Source organism: Pristiophorus japonicus, chromosome 11, assembly GCF_044704955.1.
Source record: "Pristiophorus japonicus isolate sPriJap1 chromosome 11, sPriJap1.hap1, whole genome shotgun sequence".
NCBI classification, from domain to species: domain Eukaryota; kingdom Metazoa; phylum Chordata; class Chondrichthyes; family Pristiophoridae; genus Pristiophorus; species Pristiophorus japonicus.
In genome coordinates this window covers 117352332-117373120 of record NC_091987.1, presented here as the reverse complement: position 1 = coordinate 117373120, position 20789 = coordinate 117352332, and the positions used below count along the sequence as shown (strand labels likewise).

Below are 20789 nucleotides of genomic sequence, written 5' to 3'. Positions count from 1 at the left end.
AGAAATATCCCACACCTGCGATATTTATTCCAAGTTGGACTTTTGACAGTATTTTTAAATTTGAGTTTGTAAAATCAATATCTGGATCAATGATAGGCCTGGACTTGGAGCCACATATTATTCTCCCCCAGCAAGCACTTACCAAAGTGATGTACAAAAATAGAAACCCTTTAAAGATTTTCTGCAAAGCTTGGCTCTTTAAGCATCTCATAATATGCTGTACTACACTGAAAGATGAGGGGCTGAAAATCTTGGCTTTATTCATTTCAAGTTAAAAAAAGACAGCTTGAGTAATAATTGGTGGAATGTAGATAGAAAGTGCTAAAAGACTATTCTACCATGAGTAGCTCTGCTCTCGGGATTCCTGCTCTTTCCAAAATGGATTGAAGGTCATGAGTGAAAAGACATTGATAAGGAACTCCTGCAGCTTTCCTGAGCAGCACCGTCAAATCGTTCAGTGAGTCTCTAGGTCAGAACTGGCTGAAGTGAATTTAACAAATAGAAATTGTTGATGTATCACCATAGCAGTAACAACAGTGACACTGTCTCACAGCATATGGAGTCCAGGGTTATATGTACAATCTGACGGTAACTGTTATTGTCTTACACTGTTTGTATCATATTGTGCAGTCATAAGATGGTGATTGAAGGACTCGCAATTCAGAGGCAGAAGACATACAGGAAAATTTGGGAGCCTTCCAGAAGTTATTAAAGCTCAAAAGGGTATATTTTCAATAATTTTTGAGCAGGTGAAGCAGAGCTTTCACTGTGGACCCGAACATGTGCAGAGCCTTGTGGGTAAATCAGAAATTTTCTCCACTTTCCACAAAAATTGCTCACTCTCCAGCTTTGTGAATCAACTTTGTGACATTTACACCTGTTACAAGGCTCATTAGCTGCTTAACAATGTTAAAGAAGCATTATTGCACATGTGTTATGATTGAATGCTAGTTTTTCATTACCAAGAGAACTGAACTCTCAGGAAGCATTTCAAAGCCACACATTGATAATGATTCTTTAATCTCAACATCAAAAACAGGACAATTTAGAAAGAAATTTCAGCACCAATATCATCTGGTTTTCTCCTCTAAGTATTTTTTTTCTACATGTTGGATTTAAAATATGTTTTTGAAATATTATTTTTAAGTTTTGAAAGTCATAATGATGTCAGAAGTATTATTTAATAACTAAATTAATCTAAAGATGTAGTTTAGCTTAAATAATAACTTATGTGATGCAGTGATTTCTGAGTTTGGAAGCAGTCCAGCACTAATCCAGTCAGGTATTTTAGGCTGTCCTGTTCTGCCTGTTTATTGGAGTAAATTTAGTGAAGCTCTGTTCCCTCGTTTGATGAGGAATCAGGAGCAGCAGTCAGCATACCCCTGATTTTCCAGTATTAAATTTACCTCATTGTCCCTTGATGAATGCTGTAAGCATCAGGGAGATACAGCAACACAGTGTCAACCCTTTATAGGAACAGGCGTAGGCTGCTCCACCATTCAATTAGATCATGATTGATCTGTACCTCAACTCTATTTATCTGCCTTTGCTCTATGTCCCTTAATAACCTAACAAAAATTTATCAAATTTAGGCTTGAAAATCGAAAGACCGAATTCCTGAATCTAGAAAGCTTTGTAAAATTTTGATTAATGCATCTGCAATTTCTTCACATTTTTATTTGATTACTCTGTCGTGGAAACCATTCAATCCTGGAGAGCAGTCTACCTTAAGTCCCATTATTTTCACCATTACCATTTAAAAAAAAATTATACTAAAGTTCCTCCCTTTGACTTATTTTTAGGTTCCCTTGGTATTTTTCCCTTTTGTTCCACTGTGAAAATGGATTCAAGATAGGAGAGCAGATTCTCCCAGCAATGGGTCACTTAAGGATGCCTATCAGTAATAAGTTACAAATAATGGTTAATTCAATCAGTGGGCATTGTGTGTTGGCTGTAAGAACCACAAGCTAATATTAATGATAGATCTAGCTCTACATGGTGAAGTGTTCCTTCTGAAACTTGAGGCATACCTGCATAGTCAGGATAGGGCAGTCAGTACAGCTGTGCTGCACCTGAACAGCTACTAAATGTGGCCTTTGTACTATGGTGGTTGGGTCATATTTGAGGTGAGAGGAGAGGATGTTCTTCAGTTAGTATGAGATTTTTTTCCAGTTTTCGTCCCTTCCTTTCCTGACAGTGGAGAACTTACAGGTACCAGTCTGGAAGGATAATCCAATGGCAAAAGAAGAGGCCAAACGCAGATATCTTGGCTTGGAAATATCAAGCGGGAGACTGATGAAAAGATTTCAACCTGTACACCTGTGTGGTTGCAATTTACAATCCTCCTAGTGGTTGGGGGGAGGAATGGTAAGTGAATAGACAGAAAGACTGAATCCTAATTCCAGTTAATCTTCATATATCTGAAGTCAGATGAGATTTGACAAGACAGCAGAAGCAATAATCTGCAGCTTGGTGTGCAGCTCTAGGCATTGTCAAGAAAATGAAACCAGGTTCAGGGATGTACTTGGAAGTGAAAAATGAACTAGTGATGAAGTGAGGATGCCATGCAAATCCGCAAACACTGCATGCAGATCATAGGTTATGCTGTGTAGATGTTTGAAAAGGATGCTGCACTGACAGCACACTTGAACACAAGTCAAAAATTATAACGGTATAATGTTTCCATATAATCTGCATTCTCAAAGCTACCTAAAACTATCAGTTGCGAATTGGCCACTATTAGCTCTTCACTTAACTTCTGGCCCTTACTGTCAAAAGCAGATAAGGAAGCCTTCAAACTTCTACCATTGGCTGTTTCCTCCATGTCCTTACTAGACTGCACATATTAGAGCTAAAACACATCTTTGCACAAGACCTTTAAGGGTAGATGAGAAAGGTTTGAGTAAGATAATATTAAACCAGGAAGCTCCCGAAGTACATGTAATGTTTTCCTCCTTACCTGAATGTTTGAAACGAGATTTGAGAAACTGCTGACCTAAAAGATCAGAATTTTATCAATAGTCTGTCCCAGCTAAACATGCAGATGACTTGCATTCTCCAGAAGAAGAACTGCACTTATTACCGGTTTGGTCATGAGTTGCAATGTTGGTGGATTGAAATTCAGTCTGGCGTTGGTCACACAAATGTAAACACATGGAAGTGAATTTTCTTTGTCCATCACTCGATCAAAGGCATTGATCTGTTTATTTGAAATGGATGAGTGCCTTTCATACGCACATGTCACCATATTCATTATAAATATTGCACAGTACGAGGTCAAACCTGAAGCTTTTGTTGATACCATTTCAAACTCAGCACCAAGAAGCTTTTGGGAGCAAAACTAACTTAGAGAATAATGCACAGATTTTAAAACCATCATCGCCAAAGAATTATTATGTCGTAACATATTAGTGGCTGGAGCATTAAATAATGGTATGTTCCATACATACATGTGTAATCCCGTGTGTCTGTACGATATAAACTCATCCTTGATACAGATTATAGATCTGCACACAGACTCTAAAGACACACTCGAGTGGCATGTTGTAAGCCGAATCATCTCAGATATACTGCCCGTGTCTTTTATCCACTGGGCCATTCACATGGGTTGGGGAACTCCAGGTACAGGCTCACTCCTTCCCTGGCCTATGCATCTAAAAATGCGGAAAGCTATCTGTGTGCAGCAGAAGGCTGCCAAGTTCAGGACCTGTTTGGTGCTTCTGGAGAGCAGCAGTCAGAAGGCCCTGAGTCATCCAAGTGGAGGACAGGGAGTGGGTGTTGATTAAAAATATATGTTGTCTCATGAGTCTTCAGCCTGCCTTCCCAGACCCTTCCCGAATCTCTGGTCCATGGGGATCCCAGGGAAGGCCCTCATCCCAGCAATCTTTAGGACAACCTCTGCTGACAATAAGCATGTGGAGAAGAAAAATGCAGTGGGGAACCATTCTTTTTTTTAAAGTTTCCTCGTGGGCCAGAGGATCAGGAGTCCAAAGAAACCTTGGGTCTTCCCTGCCACAGGCTTTCCTCCCTCCATAACCGCGATTCCCCTCCCTGAGCCCTGCGATGTACTTACCTTGTGCCAGAAACTATTCTCATGTGTCACCAGCAGTGGCCTGCTGTCACCCAAAATACCACTCCTGCTCGCCGGACAGGGAGCTAGCAAGTTACATGTAAACTAGGCCTGGCAGTTAAAATCTGATGATGCTTGGGTCTATCACCCGTCTAGACACTCCCCTCAGCACTGATTACATCCCGAGTTAAAATCAATCTCAATGTCTAACTATAACATTCAAAATGGGTTTTTGACAGAAAAGTACTATTAGATGTCTTGTGACATTGCTCATGACAAGTCAAAGGACCTGTTATTTTATATTATGGACACAACAATCTTCCCTCTCACTGCCAGCAGAGCCTGAGATGCCCTCCAGCCATAATGCAAAAGGGCCTCTCTCATTCTTTTGCTTTCTTTTCTGCCCCTACCCACTTTCCCCTGACTTCAACAAGGCCTCCAGAAGGGTCTCTCTTCCTTTCCCTTCACACTTTTTCCAGGGATTATATATTCCTCTTCTTTCTGCTCCTTCCATTGAGTTTTACTCCACTTCCTTCCACTCTTCAAGAGCATATTGCTCTTTCTCTTTTGTCTCACCCAACAATGCCCATCTCCCCTCTCTCATCTCTCCCTATTTTTGGGCCATTGCACTGCTGAAATAAATAAAGTTAGTTTGTTCATTAAAAAAATCTCCTATGTATGCATATACGTTTACACAAGGGCAGAACTAGGTTCTGTGTCAAGAGATTCTTTTTTTGCCAGCGGATCGTAGACCCATGGAACAAGTTGTCGGCCCGGGCAATAAGTACGGTTCCACCTTCAAAAGAGAGCCGGATCAGATCCTAACTGGGGTGGAGTTCAAGGTATACAAAAGGTAGGTAGAATACAAAGTCATCTAAATCACGGTCAATGTTTTGATCACCTAAGGGGTTCTTTTGGAGAGGAATTTTCCAATTTTTATTCCTAAATTGGCCTTTAATTTTATTTTATTTTTTGCATCTCCTAGGAGGTTACAATGCTGCTGGTGGCTGGGGGTTGGAAGATAACCTATTCTTATATACATATAGGATTAGGATTTGGTTTAATCTCATATGATTAAAGTTTTTGCTTTATTTTTTACTTATAGATAGCTTGCAGATTTGTACTGAAGCTAGAAACAATGACATGGTTAGAGTTGTTCATTCACAAGATACTTTAGGGTTTAATGTGTCAGGGTCCAATTGAGCTCACTGTGCTGTTTAGCTTCTGCTGAATGTGCCAGATGTGAGTGCAGGATGTGTAATTCGTGCCTGCTGACTTCTTTTTGTTACCACATTGTGAAATGAGATAGCCTTGATTGTCTTGAGATTTAAAAAAATTGGCAATGGGGCTAAGATGATTAGTTACATGCTTAATGGCAAACAGATTGGTCATCTGAAAGTTTTGTAGGAACAATCTCATTTCTGCGGGGTTTGTTCACAATAACTGTTATCAGGAAATAATGCATCAGCAAGGAGAGTGTGCCTAACTAGAAGTCTATAAAGATCTTGAGCTTTCCTTAACAATGTGTAGAGAGAGTCAGGATCGAAAGCATCGATGAAGTTTACATCTTTATCCGGAGAAAAATGGGGTAAAATTGTTTACTTCTCTGTATGTCTACTGCTTAGAGACATTGCGTGTGCCAAAGATTTAGTCGAACATAATAAATGGTTTAAGTTGCAAATCATATTTGGCTGTCGGATTTGAATTATCTTACAGGGTGTCGTGAACCATGATGGTTAAGACATCATGCATAGGGCTGGCCCAATGGACAAGCCAGTATTTTCCTGTCCCATTATTTTCATATGTTAGCATCTGCATTTCAGGAATAATGTTGGTTGTATGAAGAAAGAAGCACTTCCCTTTCCACATGCTTTACAGTCATGGCAATTGTCATCATTTGTATTGGAGACAGACTCCTGTGCACATGGATTTTGGTTGTTTACATCAGGATGGTTACTGAACCTCCAAATGTGAGAAGTCAGCTGGCCAGATGAAGATTGTGCAATATGGGGTGAAATGATGAATCCGAAGGCCAATATGGTCAGGGGCTAGTGGAGTGAATCGCAATGTTTGTGGAAGAGGGAAGCTGTTGAAGTGTAGTTTATCAGTAGGTTTGTGCTTTTCTTTTTGTGTGTTTGTTATGTGAATAATTTTTTTTTGATGAGGTAAGTCAGGTAAGCATTGTGACTGTATCTCAGAGAATTGTTTTCTTGAATGTATAATGGCAGAATTTTAGGGGTGAAATGTGATGCGTAGAACTTTTAGGTAGAGTGTGAATTAAAATTTGGGCAAAAGATTTTGTGCAATATGATTGATAGAAATTAGCCAATATAACAAATTAGAAAGGAGAAAATCTCCTATACTTAACAAACGAGGAAGAAGAAAATTGCAACTAGACGTGATGGTCAATACTTAAGCAATGGCACAAGAAATATTATAATAGAGATTTATGTAACTCTTTTTTCCAAGGAAATAGAATGAAAGCACTTTGTCATATAATTTTATCACTGTAATGTTATGACTATGAAATACAATTCTGTTTCTTTCAAACTGGTGATAAGACCATTCCTTAAACAACTTATTTAATGAATGCAGTGATACTTACAGCAAGGCAGCGAGGCGTCACTCTCCAAGTTTAATCCCCTGAAGTCCCATTGTTGGCTGTCCCAGGTGATGACATTCCCATCTTCGCAGTTCAGCCTAGATATTGACTGCACTCCTTTTGCATGGTCCCACAATCTGAACAAGTACAAGTCTCCAACAAATGCCATCTTAAAGTCCACCTCCAACCGGTCTGCCTTTTGCTTGTGCTTTCGACCAAGCACTAGGCTCCCATTTTGACCAAGTCTGTGATTTTGTTTCAGTGTTTCTCTAAACACCATTGATTTATTCACATAGACAAGTGCTTCATTAGTTTGCCCATTCCATGTTAAACACAAAGAGTGCCAGTTATCTAAGGAAAGACCTTTATGTACTTCAAGCTTCTTAAGAAACAACCAGATTGTCAGTTTATTCTCTTTCACCATGATGCCAAGTTCATGGTGGGGATTGGAATTGGCATTAGTGTTGTAGGTAAATGCTACCATTCCCTTTTTAGTATTCTGTTTGAATCTCATGTCAATGCAGAGAGTAAAACTGCCAAGCGAAGGAATGTTTGTTCCTGGCGACAGCGTCCCGTATTCATTGCGTGCATCAGGCTGGAATACTGCTTTTTTACCTTTGAGAGAAGTGCTTGTTGCTAAAGGAATTGGAAAATAAAGTTAGTATATGCTCATTGCCATTTGAGTTCAAGATCAAAGAAGAAACAAGTCTGAATGTTCAACTGTCAAAAGCCTATGAAGAAAATGTTCTATTTCATATGAATCAACTGTTGGAGATATAAATGCTGTTTCTGGATACAGTTATCATCCCTTATGTCAGCTGTATCTCAGTGGGTAGCATACTCGCCTCTAAGAAGGTTGTGGGTTCAAATTCCACTCCAGGAACTTGAGCACATAAATCTAGGCTGACATTCCAGTGTAGTGCTGAGGGAGTGCTGCACTATCGGAGGTGCCATCTTTCAAATTAGACTTTAAACTGAGGTTCTGCCTGCTCTCTCAGGTGGACGTAAACGATCCCATGGCACTATTTCAAAGATGAGCAGGGGAGTTATCCCCGGTGTCCTGGCCAATATTTATCCCTTAATCAACATAACAAAAACAGATTATCTGGTCATTATCACATTGCTGTTTGTGGGAGCTTGCTGGGTGAATATTGGCTACCGCATTTCCCACATTACAACAGTGACTACACTTCAATAGTACGACATTGGCTGTAAAGCGCTTTGAGATGTCTGGTGAAAGATGCTACATAAATGTGAATCTTTCTTTTCTTTCTTTATAAAAGAGGCTTTGTCTGAGTTGTCAATGCCTACACCAATCGATAGATAACAGCACTGTCCAATGTGAAACTGAGCCATACAGGCCAGGGAAGTCCTAACTAGGAACCCCAGTCATACTTGGTGGTAGAGCAGCTACATTTGATCTCAGTGCATTTGGACAAGGGAGGGGGGAATGAATAATCAAAATTCCCATTCTTGATTTATTTCTGGGGAGCGGAGTGGGGGGGTTATAAAATTTCCATGGAATTTCTTCCAATTTCCTGCGATAACTTTAGTGGAAACCCCAGAGAAACGCCTTCAAAGTAATGCCAAAAGGTTGGGAGAACTCCAGCAGCCATTTTCTCCCCAGTCACCTCTGCTGGAAAGTGTGCTTGTGAAAGTAAAGTCAGGATGCAACTTGGTTATGATAACCCCTTGGTTGAAAGGGGTAGAGGTCTGCTAGGATCGATTCAGGTAGGAGAGAGAGTTGGGGTTGAGTCAGAGTGGAGTTCAGCAGAGCAGAAAGGCCAGATCAGACGTAAAGATAATAATAAGAACATAAGAAATAGGAGCAGGAGTAGGCCATTCGGCCTCTTGAGCTTGCTTCACTATTCAGTAAGATCATGGCTGATCTTCTACCTCAACTCCACTTTCCTGCACTATCCCCATATCCCTTGATTCCCTTAATATCCAAAAATCGATCGCTCTCAGCTTTGAATACACTCAACAACTGAGTTCCTCTGGGGTAGAGAATTCAAAGATTCACCACCGTCTGAGTGAAGAAATTTCTCCTCATCTCAGTCCTAAATGGCCGACCCCGTATTCTGAGACTGTGACCCCTGATTCAAGATTCACCAGCCAGGGGAAACATCCTCCCTGCATCTACTCTGTCAAGCCCTGTAAGAATTTAAGAACATAAGAACATAAGAAATAGGAGCAGGAGTAGGCAATACGGATCCTCGAGCCTGCTCTGCCATTTAATAAGATCATGGCTGATCTGATCATGGACTCAGCTCCATTTCCCTGCCCGCTCCCCATAATCCCTTATCCCCTTATCGTTTAAGAAACTGTCTATTTCTGTCTTAAATTTATTCAATGTCTCAGTTTCCACACTGAGGCAGCGAATTCCACAGATTAACAACCCTCTAAGAGAAGAACTTTCTCCTCATCTCTGTTTTAAATGGGCGGCCCCTTATTCTAAGATCATGCCCTCTAGTTATAGTCTCCCCCATCAGTGGAAACATTCTCTCTGTATCCACCTTGTCAAACCCCCTCATAATCTTATACATTTCGATAAGATCACCTCATTCTTCTGAATACTAAAGAGTAGAGGCCCGACATATTCAACCTTTCCTCAAAAGCCAACCCCCTCATCTCCGGAATCAATCTAGTGAACCTTCTCTGAATTGCCTCCAAAGCAAGTACATCCTTTCGTAAATATGGAAACCAAAGCTGCACACAGTATTCCAGGTGTGGTCTCACCAATATCTTATATAGCTGTAGCAAGACCTCCCTGCTGTTATACTCCATCCCATTTGCAATAAAGGCCAAGATACCATTGGCCTTCCTGATCACTTGCTGTACCTGCATACTATCCTTTTGTGTTTCATGCACAAGTACCCCCAGGTCCCGCTGTACTGCGGCACTTTGCAATCTTTCTCCATTTAAATAATAACTTGGATTTTTTCTGCCAAAGTGCATGACTTCACACTTCCCAACATTATACTCTATCTGCCAAATTTTTGCCCATTCACTTAGCCTGTCTATATCCTTTTGCAGATTTTTTGTGTCCTCCTCACACATTGCTTTTACTTCCATCTTTGTATCATCAGCAAACTTGGCTACGTTACACTCAGATCCTTCTTCCAAGTTTTTAATATAGATTGTAAATAGTTGGGGTCCCATCACTGATCCCCGCGACACCCCACTAGTTACTGGTTGCCAACCAGAGAATGAACCATTTATCCCGACTCTCTGTTTTCTGTTAGTTAGCCAATTCTCTATCCATGCTAATATATTACCCCCAACCCCGTGAACTTTTATCTTGTGCAGTAACCTTTCATGTGGTAACTTGTCAAATGCCTTCTGGAAGTCCAAATACACCACATCCACTTTATCCACCTCGTTCATTACATCCTCAAAGAACTCCAGCAAATTTGTCAAACATGATTCCCCTTTATAAATCCATGCTGACTTTGCCTGACCAAATTTTGCTTTTCCAAATGTCCTGCTACTGCTTCTTAAATAATGGACTCCAACATTTTCCCAACCACAAATGGTAGACTAACTGGTCTATAGTTTTCTGCTTTTTGTCTCTCTCCTTTTTTAAATAGGGACGTTACATTTGCCGTTTTCCAATATGCTGGGATCTCCCCAGAATCCAGGGAATTTTGCTAAATTACAAACAATGCATCCACAATCCCTGTCACTACTTCTCTTAATACCTTAGGATGAAAGCCATCAGGTCCAGGGGATTTATCTGCCTTTAGTCCCATTATCTTACTGAGTACCACCTCCTTAGTGATTGTGATTGTGTTACGTTCCTCCCCCCCATAGCCCCTAGACTATCCACTGTCAGAATATTGTTAGTGTCCTCTACCGTAAAGACTGATACAAAATATTTGTTCAGAGTTTCTGCCATCTCCATGTTCCCCGTTACTAATTCCCCGATTACGTCCTCTACTGAACCAACATTTACTTCAGCCACCCTTTTCCTTTTTATATACCTAGAGATACTCTTGCTATCTGTTTTTATATTTGTTATACATGTGAACTTGTATTTACTCTGTACAGCCACCTTGGAGTCCCAAGAGATCCCATAATCCCTTGGGAGCACAGGTATTTAAGGAGGCCTCACAGGTTGGAGAGGCACTCTGGAGACCTGCAACAAAAGACTAAGGTCACACTTTACTTGGAGCTCACAGTGTTCAGTCTGATTCTTTCTCCATTCATAACAATTGGCGACGAGATACAGATAGTGAACCCAAAGATGCAGAGAACAGTGGGCATCCTGGAGAAATTCTCAGAGGGAGATGATTGGGAAACTTTTGTGGAGCGACTCGACCAATATTTGTAGCCAACAAGCTGGATGGGGAATAGAACGCTGCCAAACGAAGGCTGATCCTCCTCACTGTCTGTGGGGCACCAACGTATGGCCTCATGAAGAATCTGCTCACTCCAGCGAAACCCACGGAGAAATTGTATGACGATTTGTGTACACTGGTCCGAGAGCATTTGAACCCGAAGGAAAGCATTCTGATGGCGAGGTACCGATTCTATACCTACAAAAGGTCTGAAGGCCAGGAAGTGGTGAGTTATGTCGCCGAGTTAAGACGCCTTGCAGGACATTGCAAATTTGAAGGACATTTGGAGCACATGCTCAGAGACTTTTTCATACTTGGCACTGGCCACGAAACCATACTTCGCAAACTTTTGACTGTAGAGACCCCAACCTTGAGTAAGGTCATAGCGATAGCCCAGGTGTTCATTGCCACCAGTGACAATACGAAACAAATCTCTCAGTACACAAGTGCTGCTACACGTACTGTGAATAAAGTGATGTTGTTTTCGAATCGTGACGTACAGGGCAGGTCACATATACCTGCAGCTGCACGTCCGCAGATGTCTCAGAGTCCACCATCAAGGGTGATGAATGCAAGGCCATTAACACCGTGTTGGCGCTGCGGGGGTGATCATCGTTTCCATTCATGCCGATTCAAAGGGTACGTTGGAAAGTGCTGTGGAACAATGGGACACCTCCAAAGCATGTGCAGGCGAGCTGCAAATCCTGTAAAACCTGCAAACCACCAAGTTGCAGAGGAGGACAGATCCACGGAGGATCACGACGAACCAGAGCCTCAGACGAAGGAGGCAAAGGTACATGGGGTGCACACATTCACCACGAATTGTCCCCTGATAATGCTGAATGTTGAACTAAATGGACTCCCAGTGTCAATGGAGCTGGACACTGGCACGAGCCAGTCCATCATGAGCAAAAAGACTTTTGAAAGATTGTGTGCAACAAGGCCTCAAGGTCAGTCTTAACTCCAGTTCGCACGAAATTAAGAACTTACACAAAAGAACTGATTCCTGTTACCGGCAGTGCTACCGTAAAGGTCTCCTACGATGGAGCGGTGCACAAGCTACCACTCTGGGTGGTACTGGCCAATCGTCCCGTGCTGCTTGGCAGGAGCTGGCTGGGAAAGATACGCTGGGGCTTGGAAAGATACGCTGGAACTGGGACGACGTCTAAGCGCTATTGCCCGCTGATGACACTTCGTGTGCCCACGTCTTAAACAAATTTTCTTTGCTGTTCGAACCAGGTATCGGGAAATTCCAAGGAGCAAAAGTGCAGATCCATCTAATTCCGGGGGCGCGACCCATCCATCCCATGGCGAGAGCAGTACCGTACATGATGAGAGAAAGGGTAGAGATCGAGCTAGACCGGCTGCAAAGAGAGGGCATCATTTCCCCGATCGAGTTCAACGAGTGGGCCAGTCCTATCGTCCCAGTCCTCAAGGGAGATGGCACTGTCAGAATCTGTGGCGATTACAAAGTAACTATCAATCGTTTCTCCCTGCAGGACCAATACGCACTACCAAAGGCCGACGACCTCTTTGCAACGCTGGCGGGAGGAAAGACGTTCACGAAGCTGGATCTGACTTCAGCCTACATGATGCACGAACTGGAGGAATCATCGAAGGCTTTCACCTGCATCAACATGCACAAAGGTCTTTTTGTTTATAACAGATGCCCATTTGGCATCTGATCAGCGGCAGTGATATTCCAGAGAAACATGGAAAGCTTACTGAAGTAGATTCCGCACACTGTGGTCTTCCAGGACGACATCTTGGTCACTGGTCGGAACACAGTTGAGCATCTGCAGAACCTGGAGGTGGTTCTTAGTCGACTCAACCACGTGGGGCTCAGATTAAAATGCTCGAAGTGCATTTTCCTGGAGCCTGAAGTGGAGTTCTTGTAAAGGAGGATTGCGGCGGATGGTATCAGACCCACCAATGCAAAGACGGTGGCAATCGAGAACGTGATGGAGCTGCGGTCGTTTCTGGGACACTTGAACTACTTTGGCAACTTCTTACTGGGTCTTAGCACACTGTTAGAACCACTGCATGTCTTACTATGAAAAGGGGACGAATGGGTTTGGGGCAAAAGCCAAGAAAATGCCTTTGTAAAAGCGAGAAAATTGTTATGCTCAAACAAATTGCTTGTGTTGTCTGATCCATGTAAGCGCTTGGTGCTAGCATGTGATGCATCGTCATATGGCGTCGGGTGTGTATTGCAACAAGCTAATGATTTTGGGAAACTGCAACTGGTTGCTTATGCATCCAGGAGTCTGTCTAAGGCTGAGAGAACCTACAGCATGATTGAGAAAGAAGCGTTAGCGTGTGTCTATGGGGTAAAGAAATTACATCAATACCTGTGTGGGCTAAAATTCAAATTGGATGCTGACCATAAGCCACTTATATCCCTGTTTTCCGAGAGTAAAGAGATAAATACCAACGCATCAGCCGGCATCCAGAGATGGGCACTCACGTTGTCCACATGCAACTACGCCATCCGCCACAGGCCAGGCACAGAAAACTGCGCCGATGCTCTCAGTAGGCTGCCATTGCTCACCACGGGGGTGGAAATGGCGCAGCCCGCAGATCTAACCATGGTTATGGAAGCATTTGAGAGTGAGCAATCACCCATCACTGCACGGCAGATCAAAACCTGGACAAGCCAGGACCGCTTATTATCTCTAGTCAAAAGCTGTGTGCTTCACGGGAGCTGGTCCAGTGTCCTAGTGGAAATTCAGGAAGAGATTAAGCCGTTCCAGCAGCGCAAAAATGAGATGTCTATACAAGCAGACTGCCTTCTGTGGGGCAATCGAGTAGTGGTCCCCAAGAAGGGCAGAGACACCTTCATCAACAGTACCCACCCAGGCATCATAATGATGAAAGCAATAGCCAGATCCCACGTGTGGTGGCCCGGTATCGATGCGGACTTAGAGTCCTGCATTCACAGATGTAATACATGCTCGCAGTTAAGCAATGTACCCAGGGAGGCGCCGCTAAGTTTATGGTCCTGGCCCTCCAAACCGTGGTCTAGGGTACACGTCAACTATACACGTCAATCAAAAGGTGACGTCACAGCCAACGTGGTAAGTGATTGGCTGCTGATTGGTGAGTAGTTTTTCTTTTTCTTTATTAGTCAGTAACTTTTAACATTGTTGTCGGCAATTTAAGTGTATCTAAGGGTTAAGTCATGGCAGGACAGCTCGGTCACGTGATATGCTCCTCCTGTACCATGTGGGAACACGGGGACAACACCAGTGTCCCTGACGACTACATGTGCGGGAAGTGTGTCCACCTCCGGCTATTGACGGTCCGCGTTGCGGAGTTGGAGCTGAAGGTGGATTCACTCTGGAGCATCCACGATGCTGAGAATGACGTGAGTATCACGTATAGCGAGTTGGTCTTACCGCAGGAGAAGGGTCCACAGCCAGCGAGGGAATGGAAGACCAGCAGGAAGAGTAGTGCAAGGAAGGTAGTGCAGGGGTCCCCTGTGGTCATCCCATTGCAAAACAGATACACTGCTTTGAGTGCTGTTGAGGGAGATGACTCATCAGGAGCGGGCAGCAGCAGCCAAGTTCATGGCACCGTGGCTGGCTCTGTTGCACAGGAGGGCAGGAAAAAGAGTGGGCGAGCGATAGTGATAGGGGATTCAATTGTAAGGGGAATAGATAGGCGTTTCTGCGGCCGCAACCGAGACTCCAGGATGGTATGTTGCCTCCCTGGTGCAAGGGTCAAGGATGTCTCGGAGCGGGTGCAGGACATTCTAAAAAGGGAGGGAGAACAGCCAGTTGTCGTGGTGCACGTTGGTACCAATGACATAGGTAAAAAAAGGGATGAGTTCCTACGAAATGAATTTAAGGAGCTAGGAGCTAAATTAAAAAGTAGGACCTCAAAAGTAGTAATCTCAGGATTGCTATTAGTGCCACGTGCTAGTCAGAGTAGGAATCACAGGATAGCTCAGATGAATACGTGGCTTGAGCAATGGTGCAGCAGGGAGGGATTCAAATTCCTGGGGCATTGGAACCGGTTCTGGGGGAGGTGGGACCAGTACAATCCGGACAGTCTGCACCTGGGCAGAATCGGAACCAATGTCCTCAGGGGAGTGTTTGCTAGTGCTGTTGGGGAGGAGTTAAACTAACATGGCAGGGGGATGGGAACCAATGCAGGGAGATAGAGGGAAACAAAAAGGAGGCAAAAACAAAAGACAGAAAGGAGATGAGGAAAAGTGGAGGGCAGAGAAACCCAAGGCAAAGAACAAAAAGGGCCATTGTACAGCAAAATTCTAAAAGGACAGAGGGTGTTAAAAAAACAAGCCTAAAGGCTTTGTGTCTTAATGCAAGGAGTATCCGCAATAAGGTGGATGAATTAACTGTGCAAATAGATGTTAACAAATATGATGTGATTGGGATTACGGAGACGTGGCTCCAGGATGATCAGGGCTGGGAACTCAACATCCAGGGGTATTCAACATTCAGGAAGGATAGAATAAAAGGAAAAGGAGGTGGGGTAGCATTGCTGGTTAAGGAGGAGATTAAGGCAATAGTTAGGAAGGACATTAGCTTGGATGATGTGGAATCTATATGGGTAGAGCTGCAGAACACCAAAGGGCAAAAAACGTTAGTGGGAGTTGTGTACAGACCTCCAAACAGTAGTAGTGATGTTGGGGAGGGCATCAAACAGGAAATTAGGGGTGCCTGCAATAAAGGTGCACCAGTTATAATGGGTGACTTTAATATGCACATAGATTGGGCTAACCAAACTGGAAGCAATACGGTGGAGGAGGATTTTCTGGAGTGCATAAGGGATGGTTTTTTAGACCAATATGTCGAGGAACCAACTAGGGGGGAGGCCATCTTAGACTGGGTGTTATGTAATGAGAGAGGATTAATTAGCAATCTCGTTGTGCGAGGCCCCTTGGGGAAGAGTGACCATAATATGGTGGAATTCTGCATTGAGATGGAGAATGAAACAGTTAATTCAGAGACCATGGTCCAGAACTTAAAGAAGGCTAACTTTGAAGGTATGAGACGTGAATTGGCTGGGATGGATTGGCGAATGATACTTAAGGGGTTGACTGTGGATGGGCAATGGCAGACATTTAGAGACCGCATGGATGAACTACAACAATTGTACATTCCTGTCTGGCATAAAAATAAAAAAGGGAAGGTGGCTCAACCGTGGCTATCAAGGGAAATCAGGGATAGTATTAAAGCCAAGGAAGTGGCATACAAATTGGCCAGAAATAGCAGCGAACCTGGGGACTGGGAGAAATTTAGAACTCAGCAGAGGAGGACAAAGGGTTTAATTAGGGCAGGGAAAATGGAGTATGAGAAGAAGCTTGCAGGGAACATTAAGACGGATTGCAAAAGTTTCTATAGATATGTAAAGAGAAAAAGGTTAGTAAAGACAAACGTAGGTCCTCAGCAGTCAGAATCAGGGGAAGTCATAACGGGGAACAAAGAAATGGCGGACCAATTGAACAAGTACTTTGGTTCGGTATTCACGAAGGAGGACACGAACAACCTTCCGGTTATAAAAGGGGTCGGGGGGTCTAGTAAGGAGGAGGAACTGAGGGAAATCCTTATTAGCCGGGAAATTGTGTTGGGGAAATTGATGGGATTGAAGGCCGATAAATCCCCAGGGCCTGATGGACTGCATCCCAGAGTACTTACGGAGGTGGCCTTGGAAATAGTGGATGCGTTGACAGTCATTTTCCAACATTCCATTGACTCTGGATCAGTTCCTATGGAGTGGAGGGTAGCCAATGTAACCCCACTTTTTAAAAAAGGAGGGAGAGAGAAAACAGGGAATTATAGACCGGTCAGCCTGACGTCGGTAGTGGGTAAAATGATGGAATCAATTATTAAGGATGTCATAGCAGTGCATTTGGAAAGAGGTGACATGATAGGTCCAAGTCAGCATGGATTTGTGAAAGGGAAATCATGCTTGACAAATCTTCTGGAATTTTTTGAGGATGTTTCCAGTAGAGTGGATAAGGGAGAACCAGTTGATGTGGTATATTTGGATTTTCAGAAGACGTTCGACAAGGTCCCACACAAGAGATTGATGTGCAAAGTTAGAGCACATGGGATTGGGGGTAGTGTACTGACATGGATTGAGAACTGGTTGTCAGACAGGAAGCAAAGAGTAGGAGTAAATGGGTACTTTTCAGAATGGCAGGCAGTGACTAGTGGGGTACCGCAAGGTTCTGTGCTGGGGCCCCAGCTGTTTACACTGTACATTAATGATTTAGATGAGGGGATTAAATGTAGTATCTCCAAATTTGCGGATGACACTAAGTTGGGTGGCAGTGTGAGCTGCGTGGAGGATGCTGTGAGGCTGCAGAGCGACTTGGATAGGTTAGGTGAGAGGGCAAATGCATGGCAGATGAAGTATAATGTGGATAAATGTGAGGTTATCCACTTAGGTGGTAAAAACAGAGAGACAGACTATTATCTGAATGGTGACAGATTAGGAAAAGGGGAGGTGCAAAGAGACCTGGGTGTCATGGTACATCAGTCATTGAAGGTTGGCATGCAGGTGCAGCAGGCGGTTAAGAAAGCAAATGGCATGTTGGCCTTCATAGCAAGGGGATTTGAGTACAGGGGCAGGGAGGTGTTGCTACAGTTGTACAGGGCCTTGTTGAGGCCACACCTGGAGTATTGTGTACAGTTTTGGTCTCCTAACCTGAGGAAGGACATTCTTGCTATTGAGGGAGTGCAGCGAAGGTTCACCAGACTGATTCCCGGGATGGCGGGACTGACCTATCAAGAAAGACTGGATCAACTGGGCTTGTATTCACTGGAGTTCAGAAGAATGAGAGGGGACCTCATAGAAACATTTAAAATTCTGACGGGGTTAGACAGGTTAGATGCAGGAAGAATGTTCCCAATGTTGGGGAAGTCCAGAACCAGAGGTCACAGTCTAAGGATAAGGGGTAAGCCATTTAGGACCGAGATGCGGAGGAACTTCTTCACCCAGAGAGTGGTGAACCTGTGGAATTCTCTACCACAGAAAGTTGTTGAGGCCAATTCACTAAATATATTCAAAAAGGAGTTAGATGAGGTCCTTACTACTAGGGGGATCAAGGGGTATGGCGAGAAAGCAGAAATGGGGTACTGAAGTTGAATGTTCAGCCATTGAATGGCGGTGCAGGCTAGAAGGGCCGAATGGCCTACTCCTGCACCTATTTTCTATGTTTCTATGTTTCTATGCCCGTTCTTGGGTAAAATGTTCCTAGTGATTGTAGATGCGTATTCCAAGTGGATTGAATGTGAGATAATGTCGGCTAGCATGTCCGCTGCCACTACTGAAAGCCTGCAGGCCATGATTGCCACTCACGGCTTACCCGATGTCCTGGTGAGCGACAACGTGCCATGTTTCACCAGTGCTGAATTCAAAGAAATCATGACCCGTAACGGGATCAAACATGTCACATCTGCCCCGTTTAAACCAGCATCCAATGGTCAATCAGAGAGAGCAGTACAAACCATCAAGCAAGGCTTTAAGAGGGTAACTGAAGGCTCGCTGCAGACTCGCATATCCCAAGTCCTGTTTAGCTACCGCACGAGACCCCACTCGCTCACTGGGATCCCATCTGCTGAACTGCTCATGAAAAGAGCACTTAAGACAAGGCTCTCGTTAGTTCACCCTGATCTGCATGAACAGGTAGAGAGCAGGTGGCTTCAACAAATTACATACCATGATAGCGCAAATGTGTCACACGAGATTGAAATCAATGACTCTGTATTTGTATTGAATTATGGACAAGGTCCCTAGTGGCTTCCCGACTAAGGTCACATTTTACTTTGAGCTTACAGTGTTCAGTCTGACTCTTTCTCCATACATAACAATATTTTGTGCTAGTTTACTTTCATAGTCTATCTTCCTTTTCTTAATCATTTTTTTGGGGCTTTTTAAAGTTTCCCAGTCTTCTGTACTCCCACTAGTTTTGGCCACTTTGTATGCCCTTATTTTTAATTGGATACCATCCTTTATCTCTTTAGTTAGCCACAATGGCTATCTTTTCTCTTACACCCTTTCCTCCTCGCAGGAATATATTTTTCTTGAGAGTTGTGAAATATCTCCTTGTATGTTTCAATGAGATCACCTCTCATTCTTCTAAACTCTAGAGAATATAGGCCTAATCTTGGACAAAGAGGGGAGCAGGGTGTTTTGGGTCAAACTTTCAAATGGACTCATTCACCGGAAACACTTGGACCAAATCAAACTCAGATTTACAAACTACCCTGAGCAACCCACCTTGGACCCTACCTTTTTTGATGCCCCAACATACACACCAATGGCAACCGGCACCACAGTTGACTACGAAGCAGAACCCATCTTCCACAGCAGCCCAGCAGGACCCAACACACCAGGCAGCCCAGCGAGGGCCCAACAAATGATTCAACAATACCAGCTTTCACACCGAGATGATCAACCAGGGCAAGAAGGGCCCCAGATCGACTCACATTGTAAATAGTTACACTATTGACTTTGCGGGGCGAGTGTTGTTATCTATGTTAACTTGTATTTACTCTGTACAGCCACCAGGGGGCTCACCCCCTGGAGTCCCAAGGGATCCCATAATCCCTTGGGAGCATAGGTATATAAGGAGGCCTCACAGGTTGGAGAGGCATTCTGGAAACCTGCAATAAAAGACTAAGGTCACATTTTACTTTGAGCTTACAGTGTTCAGTCTGACTCTTTCTCCATACATAACAATATTTTGTGCTAGTTTGCTTTTATAGTCTATCTTCCTTTTCTTAATCATTTTTTTGGGGCTTTTTAAAGTTTCCCAGTCTTCTGTACTCCCACTAGTTTTGGCCACTTTGTATGCCCTTGTTTTTAATTGGATACCGTCCTTTATCTCTTTAGTTAGCCACAATGGCTATCTTTTCCCTTACACCCTTTCCTCCTCGCAGGAATATATTTTTCTTGAGAGTTGTGAAATATCTCCTTGTATGTTTCAATGAGATCACCTCTCATTCTTCTAAACTCTAGAGAATATAGGCCTAATCTACTCAATCTCTCCTCATAGGACAGTCCCCCATCCCAGGAATCACTCTAGTGAACCTTCATTGCACTCTCTCTATAGCAAGTATATCCTTCCTTAGGTAAGTCCAAAACTGTACACAATACTCCAGGTATGCAGTCTCACCAGGGCCCTAATTAATTGTAGGAAGACGTCTTTACTCTTGTGCTCAAATCCACTTCTAATAAAGGCCAATATACCATTTGCTTTCTTAATTGCTTGCTGTACCTGCATGTTAACTTTCAGTGATTCGTGTACAAGGACACCCAGGTCCCTCTGAACACCAACATTTCCCAATCTCTCAACATTTACAAAATGCTCTGCTTTTCTATTTTTTCTACAAAAGTGGATCCCTTCACATTTCTCCACATTATATTCCATTTGCCATTTTCTTGCTCACTCATTTATCCTGTCTTTGTTCCCTGAAGCCTCTTAGAAACATAGAAACATATAAAATAGGTGCAGGAGTAGGTCATTCGGCCCTTCGAGCCTGCACCGCCATTCAATAAGATCATGGCTGATCATTCACCTCAGTACCCCTTTCCTGCTTTCTCTCCATACCCTTGATCCCTTTAGCCGTAAGGCCATATCTAACTCCCTCTTGAATATATCCAATGAACTGGCATCAACAACTCTCTGCGGCAGGGAATTCCACAGGTTAACAACTCTCTGCGTGAAGAAGTTTCTTCTCATCTCAGTCCTAAATGGCCTACCCCTTATCCTAAGACTGTGTTCCCTGGTTCTGGACTTCTC

General features: G+C 43.5%; 1 protein-coding gene across 24 annotated transcripts in view; it reads right to left on the bottom strand.

The window, feature by feature from the left end:
• LOC139276239 (adhesion G-protein coupled receptor G2-like) overlaps positions 1-20789 on the bottom strand; it is a 281046-nt gene that overhangs the window by 244153 nt on the left and 16104 nt on the right. For 18 of the 24 annotated variants that reach the window (XM_070893921.1, XM_070893925.1, XM_070893932.1 and 15 more), the window contains exons 3-4: positions 6675-7307; positions 2960-2995 (exon numbers count right to left, since the gene is read on the bottom strand). In XM_070893921.1, coding sequence (XP_070750022.1) covers positions 2960-2995; positions 6675-7307 — 669 coding nt within the window. The remainder of the gene's footprint in view (positions 1-2959; positions 2996-6674; positions 7308-20789) is intronic. The other 6 variants (XM_070893941.1, XM_070893940.1, XM_070893943.1 and 3 more) reach the window with 1 other exon arrangement.